Genomic DNA, 13,203 nt, shown 5'->3' on the forward strand with positions numbered 1-13,203 from the left:
CTGATGGAGTGGTAGGTGGGGTGGACTGTATATTCCATATCAGAAAGGTCAAAGGTCAACTTCACGGTGACATCACATGTGACACATTCTGCTAAAATGACTGGCGTGCGGAGGCATGCGACTGAGAGAGGGTAAATCTAGTCGTCTCTCCTCCCTATTATTGTATTACCACGTCCGTTTGTGTCTATCTCATTAAAGACAATATAACCTTGTCAATTTTCCAACCTCAAATTCTCCACGGTATCATTCTCCAAGTTGACATTTGCCAATAAGGCCTCAAACGCTGATAAGTCAAAAATAGGAAGTGAACGTGGGTGCATCACTGATTCCCAAAGTAGTTTTTTCAGGCACCTAAAGTGCTGTTTATGTGTGTAAGGAAAGGCCAAAACGCATCAATTCTTTGTTTTAAGAAGTACCTGTGTACGTGTGGACCGGGCCTCAGAAAGCAGGTCACCAGAATGGTTGCTTTTCCTACTTGCCTCGGAGAGCTTCTGCACTGTGACACTAAATTGCACACTCAAGGTGTAAAGCTTTAAAAACAATTAAATAGTTAAGTAATGTGCTGAAACAGCTGGACGCTGGAGTGTGTTTCTGCGTTTGTTTGGGTCTATTTTCACACTCCAGTTAATTTGCATTTGGTATGCCAGGGAATATTTATAGCAGCAGGGTGGTGTATGTGGGACAGACTTAAAATAAACTACAGTAACAGAACTATGAAAACAATTCATGGTATTGAAGGAACGCATCACCCAGTGCCACCATTTGGCTCCATGACGGGTTTGTAATCGTTTTTTGACAGCACTGGAGCCTTTTACTCTTTAATACGATCCAATCGTTGGTTTTAGTCTTTAATGGGATGGATTTTCGTTTTTACTGTAAGAAAAAATATAGAATATGGCCAAACTAGATATTATAAAAAAGGGCACTTGGAAGGTAAGTGTGTATTTACGTCGGCTTTGCGTGTTTGTATGCTGATGTGAATTTGTGTGTATTTTAAAGGAATGTTGAAGAAGCTGACAACATTGAAGGTAGATGACAACCAGCTGACCTCACTGCCTAACACAATCGGGAGGTAAGAAAGACACGCACACACACATACACACGCACACATCATGCACAAAAAGGAAAAAACTAATAATACAGCCATGTTAGACTTCTTGTTTTATTTTGAAAGCAGTATTTTGTCAGATGTTCTCAGCAGGTTTATCTCTGGTGGGTTGTTGTTTTCCTTGTTCATGACTGTTAGTTGCTGTGTTGTTATGCTGGCTGATGATTAAGGGGTTCTGTGTGTTGTGTTTGCTGCGTTGCTGTGGCGTTAGTGCGAAGCCCAAGCAAGGGTGAGTATTGAGTAACATTAGCCTACTGGACCCAGGGGTGCGTTCAGAGACAGACACATGTTCAGCCGTGTTACAGATACAAACGCACAAGCTCCCAGCGACATGCGGCTGTGGGAAACATCTTGACCCGTGTAAATTACATGCAAACATCAACTTTGATCCAGTTCCAAGGCATTAAGTGATCATTTCACTTTTTCTTCACATTTGCCTCCAAAACGTTTTTTTTTTTTCCATATTTGAACTTAATCTTTCTGTAAAATCTACCTTCTTATTAGAAACCACACCAGCTCTGCCAAAACCTGCAGGCTTGAGACAGAAATGATTGCATGTAAAATGTTTAAATCCATCACAGTCCAGGCTCATTCACAGAAATCAGATGGGTTGCTGATTTGAGTGAAGATTAACATCGTCATCTCATCTCTGTATACATTAGAGATCGCTCATGGGATAAATATTCTTCTCACGTTACAGACTGCAAATAAGAACAGCTTGTCTGTTTAACTCCAGATTCAATAGATCTTCAGAGGACAATCAAACGATGCCCTCAGCAAAAGAAATCTTAAATCAGTTTGACTTTGAATGAATCGATTCCATTAATTTCTGCTGTCACAAGCAGTGGAGCCGTAACTTGCATCTTGCTCTGTGATCGATACGATTTTTCAAACACTAAACGAGTGCTGTTTGATTTTAAAGCGAAACGACTTGAACGTCACTCTGTGCAACATGTTTGTATCTGAACGCTGTGAAACATTTTGTCTTCCTGAACAAATCCCAGGTTTTAGCCTCAATAAGTAGTGCTGTAGATCCATTGCTTCCCCCCTGGTTAAACCAAAAGCGATCCTTCTCTTCCCCCTCTTAGTTTATATGTCATGCTTACTAATGATGAATGTGATCTTATTCCTACTCCTCTGTTTCTACATATGAACAATTCTTTTACATTACTGGACAAGCGTATTTGTATCTGCACAATTTCTGCCTCAGCTAATTTCTACATTATAGTCTGAACCAAAAGTGGTAAATAGAAATCCATAAGCAATATTAGTTTATTTCATGGGAAGAGTCAGTCTTCTGTTTTACTTTCAGCTTTTCACATCTTAAAGCCATTTCTATATTACAGCCAAGAAACTGGCCTCCATCTACATGTACAGAAGCAAGATGTATAGACTAAAATGTGGAAAGGTTCTCCCGCTGCGGTTACACAATATGTGTCAGTTAGCAGTGACTATGTTTACATGCACGATAATATTCCATTATTTTTGTGAATATGATCATAATCAAAATGTTGCTATATTATATAATGAAGAAACCGACATTGTTATCATTCGCTTTTTCACCAGAACTTTCTTTAATAGCTCAATAGAGGCTGTGCACATGATGTCACAGTAGGCGGAAATCACCATTGTTACAACCATTGTGTGGCATAAAGCCTACTGAATGGCAACACTGGTTATATTAAGTACTTCAATTATAACATTAGGCTGAATGCCGGGAAGACACTGCGTCTGAAATGTTAAAGAGCCGAGTTAGCTTGCATCACTCGGTCCTCCACGTCCTGTGACGTCAATGCTGAAACAACGTTGTGCAGCCCTGGTTCCACGTTTGATACTAGTCATGTAATCAGCATACTGTGTGTGGATATTCCAAATTAGGCCTGACTCTGAATGAAGCATTTTCCAATGTCGATATGCGTGTGATTGGACATGCATTCGTAATATGCATCTCAATTTGAAGTTGTGCCTCGGTTTGCAGCACGCGGCCTTCTGCCTGCTTCCTGTCAGCTCTGTGCGTTGTCATGGACGGCTTGTACTCAAACCCCATAGACAACAGTTTGCAAGGGTCGGGCTGAGATTCGTGCATCCGACATTATGAAAGTCTTGGACGTCACTTTCATCTCGCAAATATTGCAACCCAGCTCTTTTTAGACGGCGGTAAAGCACATGAGAGAGGAAGGCTGTGTTTGTTAATCGGAGTGCGCGCGGCTGCACGCAAATGGGAATCTTAATGGAATATTCGTTTTCATTAGCAGTGTAAACAGCTCAGTAGGAACATTTGCATTATCATCTTTTTGGAATAAGGGCGACACCAGAATATTTTGTGCATGTAAATGGAGTCAGTGTTTGCTTATTTTAGCTGAGTGGAGAAAACTAATGGGGTTACATCTGCTCGTTACACAGAGCTCTGAATCTAGAGGCTCTCGTCTTAAGATGATGTGTGAAGAGCCAGAGCAACTAAGTTTCAGTGAGTGCAGGATCATTATCCTGGCTGGTTGACGGATGGCAGCCAAATAATCTCAAGAGTGGCATCAAAAAGTCATTCAACTCCAGCCGAAGAGTCAAAATGCTAGAAAGGAAACAACAAACTAACCTTAAATCCGATGATAGGATGTGAAACTCCTCTCCTCCCCTCACTCCTGTCAGACCGTATGGTGGCCCAGATGGTCGCGGTCCATTGGGAATAATAATAGCAGACTAATGCAGTGTTAACAGTGACAGTACAATAATGTAAAACCGTTGTCTCATTAGCATTAGCCTGCTGTTAGCGTGCTGCTAGGCCAACGATGGCAGTCAAAGGGGGGGTCAGGGTGTCCTGTAGAGGGCCTGCTGTGGATGTTACCGTGACTCGTGAGTTGAGTGGAGAAGCTGAGATCCAGGTTGAAGAATTTTAGGGGGACAAAGTGGGAAAACGAGGATCAGTGATGTGCCTCCAAATTAACAAAGGAAACCTGACATTAAGATTGGTTGGTTAAGAACGAATTTATTGACCGGATGATTCTTCAATGTGATGATCTTGTCCTTCTCTCAACGCTCCCTCCTTCTAAATTGTCGCTATAAGAAAACAAACTTTTTATGTAATATATGACGGGATGAGGCTGGTGTTATCTTCTTATTGTCAGCAAATCCAGGGGAGGTTTTAAAAACCAACACTGTGTTTGCTCTACTGTGTCCGCGGACGTCAGCTCCAGTAAATGTTTAGAGACGGCTGAAAGTCTTTTTTTTTTTTTTAAAGCATCAGTAATTTCCTCTGTAGTTATTAGCTAATGTCACTCAAACGGGGTTAATTATTGCATTTGTGTGGGATTATTTTCAGCTCCAGATATTTTACGTCTGGTGTGCTGGTGTACAGTATGTGGTATTGACTCAAAACTAAACTGTTTGTTTGTGGTGATGAAGTAACATGTCACCCAGTGCAACATGTGCGCTTTTAATACTTCATGAACAGCTGTGAAGCTGTGCTGCACGGATAAACAAGTTCCATCAGGCTGTGGTCACAAAGACTTGATAGTAGGAGGAATTCATTCTTGGTTCAGTCTCTTCACAGGATTTGTTGACAACAGGAAAAACAAAGAGAAGCACCACTCTTGTCCCTTAAGGCCCGCGTCTAAGTAATCTAAGGTCGTGGCAGATATTCCGCAGCCTGCAGAATGATTTCCTTTCTGTCTCTGTCACTTTTCTCTGCATCTCCTCCTTTCTGCCCCGTCTTCCATTTCACCCAGTCTGTCTCTGTTGGAGGAGTTGGACTGTAGTTGTAATGAGTTGGAGTCGTTGCCTCCCACCATCGGCTACCTGCACAGCCTGAGGACCTTCGCCGCCGACGAGAACTTCCTCTCAGAGCTGCCCCGGGAGGTACGAAATCAGCACATGATAAAGACTTGCATGGCTGCAAATTGATGATAAGTTTCTTATTGATTCATCAGTCACTTCCTTGTTTAACTGATAAGCTGTTCGATCCATTCAGTGTCAGAAAAGAGCGAAAAAAATGTCCAAAATGTTTTGTCTGCTCAGGACCCAAAAATAGTCAGTTTACTGCCATAGAAGACAAAGAAACCAGAAATATAGATATTTTAGAAGCTTAAATCAGAGAATATGGATATTTATTCTTAAAAAACCCTTGTAATGATCAATGATTATCAAAACAGTTGGCGATAAATGGTTGACAGCTAATCGATCGATAGACTAATCATCACAGCTGATCACTGCAATGCTTGCCTTGACATTAATTGGAACTGAAATAGCTAGTTGATTAAACCATCAGTTGAAGGATGTGAAACGGATGTATATTGTAATTGATCTATAACCTCACTCTTTCCAGCTTCCAAATTGCCCAAATTTGCTTCTTATGACAGCCAGTTGAAGGTCTTTGGGATTTCTATTGTTGGTCAGACAAAAGAAGCAATTAGAGCCATCACCTTGAGCTCTAGGACATGTTGATGGCTCCAGCTCTCAGCCCGGTCTCAGTCTCAGGGTGTCAAATACCGAATGTTTTGTCAAGCCCGTCGGCGTCTCACACGGGCACAGAAGGTAACCTTTAGCTTTACCCTTTAGAGGACGATCATCTGGAACGCTGGGGTTCAACCAGAAGACTGGGTTTCACTTCCTGTGTCAAACCAAGCATAGACATTCATTTTGCGACGTACTTCTCCTTCGTCCAACACCCACACGCCAAAAAGGACTTTGTGTGTCTGTGTGAGACGACAAAGCGCCGTCGGTATTTGATAAACTGGGTTGACAACATGTTGACATTTTATAGAGTAAACCCTTAATGGAGTGAGCTGCTCCCCCAGTGTTCTTCGGTCTGCATCTGTGACGCAGCATGTTGAACTGTAGCGCGATCTGATGGCTCGCGTGTGCGTGTGCTTCAGATCGGTAACTGTAAGAACGTGACGGTGATGTCGCTGCGGTCCAACAAACTGGAGTTTCTTCCTGATGAGATAGGACAGATGACCAAACTACGAGTCCTGAACCTTAGTGACAACAGGTACACGCACACACACACACGCATGCAACACTTTCTCAATGGCTGTTGTTGGTTCTGCTCTCACGGCCTGCAGTTGCCATGGTAACGTGCTCTGCGGGCTGTACAGTGCGTGGGCAGAAGAAACGTCTCTCTTTGCTCTCTCTCTCTCTCTCACCGCTTCCTCCCTCCCTCTGTGTCTCTCTCTCAGGTTAAAGAATCTACCGTTTACCTTTACTAAGCTGAAGGACCTGGCAGCTCTCTGGCTTTCTGACAATCAGGTATCCGCGCTCCCTCTGCCGGAAACTGAACCTGCTCACCAGTGTTCAGCACAAACACACCCACTGCTACTGTACCGTATGTACATGTTGATCAGGTCAGCGGGCCTGTACTTGAAACAGACGTTGTTAAAAAAAAAAGCACTTCATTTCTAGCTAAACATGATATTATTTTGGCATATTTACTATTTACTACCTACCTATTTAAACAGCAAAAACCTCCCATCTCTCCCTCTGCCTGTCAATGCCACCGCTGCCCTGCGTCAGTACCGCCGCACGTTTATTCAGCCCCACCACCACCACCACCACAGCATCCACCCGTAGGCTCCGGCTGGGGGGCGTTCAGGATGTTTCGCTCATCACTTCCCAGTATCTCTATGTAAACATATCTGCGGGGAGCGATGGAGGTCGAAGCCCCGACGCCAAACTCCAATCATGTTTCGCTGCACTGGTAAACATTTCAGATGCGAGCTGTCTGACTGGACTGACCGTAGAAGACCTTTATTGTGAAACATCTGCGGGAAGTGTTGAGTTTTACTTGCTGCGGATTATTATGTAAAAGGCATGGTAAAGAAGAGTGGGTCACGATACATGAGACAGTGCGAGGCAACAGTAGTTTGTAGGGACGCTAATAATGCTGTGCATACAATACATGACACTGACTTTAACACATCCAGCAATGTAGTGCTGATGCTTTGTTGTCCTCTCTTTTTCCCTTTTTTCCCTTTTTTTCCTCATAAAGACCTAAACTGAAATTCAGTCTTTCTTTGGGACTGGCTGTTATAATTTGTTATTTCAGACCATAATAATCTCTTGATTATGTGTTTTTTTAATCAGCTCTCTGCTCTTTCAAAATCAGCCTTTAGTAATCAGAATGAGACAAGTTCACTGGCTAAAACAGTGTGACACTGTCGTATGTACGGCCGCATACTGTTTTGTCATTAAGGAGACTATCCTTCACGATACAAAAATATTCATCACGACATCTAAAGTCTCGTTCAAAGTTTATTTAAAGCTGTGAAAAGAACTTGAACTCTAATCCGCAACAACGCGAGGTCCTTATTGACACGCTAATCACGAGAGCACATTTGAAATTGAAATGCAATTTGTAAAATGACTGCTCAGTCTTACGTTCACATTTGAAATGGGAGCTGATGTTTGCACACTCGGCAAGATTTCAAACCCAAGTTCAGCCGTTTAATCTCTCTCTGAACACGTAAGCTCTATAAACGCTGAGGAACTCCTCCTACAGCGCGGAGAGGGGTTTATGAGTTGATTTCTTTAATTTCTCCACCAAAACAGAGAGCGAACATGAAATGAATGAATGAAAATAATTTTAACTTTCTGTGTGATAACATTCATTATCCCGTCACATTACCATTTAAATAGATATTAGGCAGTGTTTTTTGAACATGCAAATTTAACAGACAACTCATTTGACTCACTGATAGTAGATGGGAAAATCCAATTTGTGTTACAAATGTAAAGTGGGAGACAGTGTCCCCCCCCGCCTCTTTTGACATTCTGTTTTATTGTCGGTGAAATTAATTTGCAAATTCCTTCCAAGTGATTCTCATGCATACCTCCGTCCCGTCAGTCAGAAGGGTTTTGTTTCAAGCTAAGGTCTTTATCTGATGAATAAACCATCGGATATTCTAATAGCCAATCAGCAAACAGCGTGGCTTATTGTTTTCAAGAGGCGGGATTAGGTCTGCGATCGGGGGAAGAGGGGGAACAAATGTGTTGAGCGAACGTCCGCACGAGAATACTAATATAGACGTGTGCTTGTGTGTGTTTGCAGTCCAAGGCTCTGATCCCGCTGCAGACAGAAGCCCACCCTGAAACCAAACAGAAGGTTTTGACCAACTACATGTTTCCTCAGCAACCGCGACACGATGAGGGTACAAACCGTGTGTGTTTGTGTGTGTGTGTGTCATAATGTGTAGCTTAAGGGCATTTAAAGAGGCTAACTGGGTGCGTTAAGCATGTCTGTCAATCAGCAGACCTTCTGTATGATGGCCGTTTTAACCCCGTCCTTGATGTGTGTTTGCTTGCGTGTGTGTGTGTGTGTGTGTGCAGATTACCAGTCGGACAGTGACAGCTTTAATCCTACTCTGTGGGAGGAACAGAGACAGCAGAGGATGACTGTGGCCTTTGACTTTGAGGACAAGAAAGAAGAGGAAGACAACTCTGGGAAGGTCAAGGTCAGCTCTTACTCTCTGTTACAGTCTGTCTGGTCTTGTCTCTCCGTCTGTCTGTCTGCTATTGCTATAATTATGAGTTTAAGACATGAGTTTAAGACAAGGAAACTTTTGTGCACGTGGAGCACAAATGTAACCTCACCGTGATGTTTTCCTGCTTGCTGATGCTGTTATGCGTGCTCGTGTCACGTGTATGTGTCTGGTGTTTATGCACGTGTAATGTGAGACTCGTTAAACGCCATCGGGAAGCCCCATTTTACACGCAACGTCTCATTTGACTTTTAAGAGAAAACACCGAAGCATTCGAAACAAAGGCTACAGATTTGGACGTTCTTAAATTGTGTAAATAGTTAGAAGTGTCAGTCTGCGTCCTTTATTCGCGACCGCTCACCCACTTCCAACTCGTTGTGTGCAGGTGGAGATAAACCTAAAGCGCTACCCAACACCCTACCCCGAGGACCTGAAGAACATGGTCAAGTCGGTGCAAAGCCTTGTGGGTAAAAGTGTACATGCCGGGCACCCGCAACTACACCAACACCAACATCAACACCAACACCAACACCAACACCAACTCCAGCACCAGCACCAGCATCAGCACCAGCACCAGCACCAGCTGAGCACAGGCACTGCCACCTCGGCAGGAACCAACATGGAGCACTCGCACCTCAGCAAAGAACAGTACGAGCCACCGTGGCCCCTGCCCCCCAAAGAGGTAGGAAGCACGCGCTCCCGGACACACACGTAACATAAATGACATAGTAACATGAACGTGAGCTGTAGTGAGTTGTGAGTTGCACCAGTGTCTCTTGGATTGGGATCTGTGGTCATGTAGGTGTAAGTCAGGCGGTGTGTCGTGTGTTTTCTAGGTGACAGACAGAGAGATGCAGGACTTCTCTCAGAATCAGCTAATGGATCAGGGATCAATGCATAACTCTGGCATCGACATTCCCAAGAGGAAGGACAAAGAGGACCTGACAGAGAGCTCTGAGGTTGTCACATAGTGTACTGTACACACACACACACACACGCACGCACGCACAAACACCAACGCACGCACGGGTGCTTTGGAACAGAAATTTGGCCTCTTGAATTTGATGTGCTTCGCTTGTTGCAAGACAGTTCCCCAATTTCCTTTACCTTCCACAGCCAAAGCCGATCAAATTACTCCCACGCCTGACGGGAAAACAGCTTTGTGCTGTGCGAAGGTTCCTCCTTGAAACTTTTGTCTGCTAGCGAACAAAAGAGGCATTTCTAAAGGCTGCTGTGTGGTGGTAAAGAATCCAGACCTACGTTTTTCGCAAGCCGCCCAACCAAAAAAAAAACTGATCCTATAAAAAGACAGCAGTGGATACAGTCAACATCAGACATGAGGCATCAGCGGGAATAATGGGCTTGATGACATAACTCGCAGTCGCTAATTTGGTGAGACAGTCTGTAGAGGTTGAGGCTACGAGAGGCCCGTGTAAGGCCTGGTTATTGTTTGTTTGGTTTAATGACGATCTTACATGGTGATTTGATCAGATAGTCGTTAATATTCAAAGTATTTCACTTCTGGCCAAGTAGTTGGATCTTTCTTACAAGAAAAGCCAGGGAAGGAGAAGGGACACTGGGATAGATTGACAATGTTGTACCTTCTCCTCTCCGGTAGACGAGGAGCGCTGATAAAACACTTTGACATGCTGAGATCCAACGTCTTTTGCCGGCGCCAGGCATTTTGTCAGTGTTAGCAGCTTGGTCGCATCTCACACGCTCACAGTTTCCCCCTTGGCGTATCAGTCAGAGTATGACGTGTTGCACTCTGTCTCTAATTGTGTTTAGGAAGTTAATGTTTCTGTTCTCTTGTTATCCTTACAGTTATCTAGCTAATAATGAAGTGTGATAGAAGACATTTGCGAAGATGATTTATTAAAAAAAAACACATTTTGAATCCTTCATTGGTTACATCCATGTTTACCAGCAAACAGTCTTCTTCTTCCCTGTCATTGCTGCGTTTCTTGGTGTATCACCTCCACCTGTAGGCCAGGTCGGTAGGTGGAATAGTATGACGCTGTTGGCAGGACTGTATATCTATATTTAGATATACCGGCCACTGTGAAATACTTGCCATATTACTGTTTATTTGATGCAGACTAGCCTTATAGATTTCAAATTTAGTGCAAATCTGATGATCTCTTCATTACATTCTTGACAACTTTTTTAAACACTAGGTGATTCTTGCTGCTGCTTATGCCAGTGCTGTCATACTGAGCTGCCGTTACCTGATGTCAACCTGCGGTTCTTTGTCTCTCCGCAGGACTCGATGGGCGGCTCTCCCAATGACATCCGTATCTCCGACATGAGGCCCACCCTGGTGGAGCCACCGATGTACAAACCAAAGGTGGTGCTGCTGGGGAAGGACAAGAAAGGTACTGTTTGATTACAGCATGTACAGTGAGATGGAGACGAACGGAACACAAAGAGGCTCGTACACGCGGACACGTGTGCGCACATGCACGCACTCGGTGTGGTCTATTGTAAAAGCGCTTCGGGGCATGTTGTAATAGTGTCCACTAATTAGTCATGGTGGTAAGCCGATTAATTTCAGCACGTAACAGACAGAAGGAGGGAATACCAGAAACCTCTCGAGTGAATCTTGATTCTAGTCGTCAAGCCTCAAGCTTTCAGCTTTGACCCTTTTTTACTGATTTTGCCCAGAAGGCCTCAGTTCCATCAGACTAAAAGCAAGTCATTTTTATTAATGAGCCCAAAGCTCATTTTTCTGCCCTATCAAGATTCTGTTAATATTATAAAGTAATCGAATGCCTTGATCCCATTTACTCAACCAAAGAAATGAGTATCTCTTCTCTGTGACGAACTCCGTGTTAATAACTAAAACTCAAACAACTGTCTGTCTCCATGAGTGTCAATGTTTAATGAAAGATCTCATGGCAAAGTTATTAAGGAGCTGTCTTTAATTTGGTTTGTCAGGATCGCAATACATTGGACTCATTCCCCTGCAGGTTTGATATTATTATGTTATTTTTTCCTGCGACTGTTGTATTTGTCCTTTCCAAAAGAGGTTCTTGACTTCAGTTGGACCAGTTGGTGCAAATAAAGATTTTAAAAAAGTGTTTAAAAAACCCATCTTTTTTATAACCAGGCCATGTGTTGCGTCAGTGCAGTGGACTCAATAACGTCTAAACATATAATCAGAGCACTACAGCAATCTGGGTTAAGGAAGAGATGATACGATACAGAAAGAAAAGAGAACCTTCAACCTCATTGTGTGTAATACAGTGAACGGGCTTCACTGAAATCCGACTGAAACATGGGGCTGGACACACTGGTTTAGTTGAGGCTTTATAATCTTTGACATAGTTAAAAGTCTATCTTATTTTTCGTCTCTTCATCCATCTAGATTGTTTTGGTGTTAGTTGCAGAGTTTTGGAGATGCCGCCCCTAGACGTCTGCCTTCTTTCCAATGAAATGGAACTAGATGGCGCCTAACTTGTGGTGTTGGAAACACCCAAAAATGCTTTAAAACCTCAATAAGGTACAGGGAAAATTTATTTACACAACCTTGTTGTGAGCAGCATCCTGTAGAAACTACCAAACGACCAGTCACTGCACAGAAGGAAATGGGTGTCTGCTCATGGCCAAGAGGCTAACTGAGCTAACACTACAGCTCAGCTGCACAGATGGCGTTAATGTTTACGTGCTGCGCTGTCACGAGCAACAAGCCTTTCGTCCATGAGTAGATGCGTGCTTTCTTCCGTGTGGTGAAACAGTCGTCGGGTCTAGTTAAGTGGAAGGAAAATAGTTCCCTACATGAAACTGCTGCGATGAGTTTTGAGCACCACAAGCCGAGTGCCATCTAGTTCCATCAATTTCCAGAGAAGGCAGACATCTTAATGGTTGACATCTCCAAAACTCAACTTACTGCAAACAGTCTAAATGGATAAATAGCACAACAGGTGAGAGGACAAACGTGATTTTGAAGTTGATATTGGGGGCAACCCTTGAAACGCAAAACCATTCAGCATGTTTGATTGATTTCGAGTTTTATATTCAAACTGAAATCAGCCGTGCCCGATCATACTTTGGAGACGTCCGCGTTAATCATTTGGAAACCAGTGAGCTGTTTACAAAAACTGCTGTCAGTGCGGATTTAAATGTGTGTGTTGGGTTGTCTGAACGTATTCTTAGACGTCTCCCAACCCAAGCGATGTCCCTTGTGTTGTGACAAAGAAGATAGCAGACGTGATCAAGCACGGGCCGATTTCTCCAGACGCGGCGAAGACACTTAAGCGCTCGTAAAGACTCAAAAGAGGGGCTATCAGAGAGAAGACGAGAGGATGTGACATTTTCACTGAACGGAGCTGTCTGTCTCTCTCTCTCCCTATCTGCCTCCGCCCAGAGTCGACAGATGAGGAGGTAGATAAGCTCCACTGCCTCAACCACAGCGGCTCCTCGGCCACCTATTCCGACTACTCCCCCTCGCAGGGCTCCTCCGGCTCCTCCAACCCACCCGCCAACGCACACTCGCACACGCACTCTCACGCACATCAACACGCTCCCGCCCTGCCGGCCCCCAACAAGGACCAGGCCCCTCAGACGCACTGGACCAACAGGTACGCACACACACACACACACACACACCCACACCACACGCCTGCT

At 43.9% G+C, this 13,203-nt stretch overlaps 1 protein-coding gene across 12 annotated transcripts in view; it reads left to right on the forward strand.

Annotated features, from left to right (window-relative positions):
• The window catches only part of lrrc7 (leucine rich repeat containing 7), a 79,382-nt gene that overhangs the window by 42,218 nt on the left and 23,961 nt on the right, over nt 1–13,203 (forward strand). For 9 of the 12 annotated variants that reach the window (XM_030432529.1, XM_030432528.1, XM_030432531.1 and 6 more), the window contains exons 10-20: nt 1,000–1,072; nt 1,320–1,337; nt 4,831–4,960; nt 5,977–6,092; nt 6,280–6,349; nt 8,148–8,247; nt 8,426–8,550; nt 8,963–9,259; nt 9,414–9,536; nt 10,841–10,952; nt 12,944–13,157. In XM_030432529.1, the coding sequence (XP_030288389.1) occupies nt 1,000–1,072; nt 1,320–1,337; nt 4,831–4,960; nt 5,977–6,092; nt 6,280–6,349; nt 8,148–8,247; nt 8,426–8,550; nt 8,963–9,259; nt 9,414–9,536; nt 10,841–10,952; nt 12,944–13,157 (1,378 nt within the window). The remainder of the gene's footprint in view (nt 1–999; nt 1,073–1,319; nt 1,338–4,830; nt 4,961–5,976; nt 6,093–6,279; nt 6,350–8,147; nt 8,248–8,425; nt 8,551–8,962; nt 9,260–9,413; nt 9,537–10,840; nt 10,953–12,943; nt 13,158–13,203) is intronic. The other 3 variants (XM_030432538.1, XM_030432539.1, XM_030432540.1) reach the window with 2 other exon arrangements.

The sequence above is a fragment of the Sparus aurata genome, chromosome 11 (assembly GCF_900880675.1).
Source record: "Sparus aurata chromosome 11, fSpaAur1.1, whole genome shotgun sequence".
NCBI classification, from domain to species: Eukaryota; Metazoa; Chordata; class Actinopteri; order Spariformes; family Sparidae; genus Sparus; species Sparus aurata.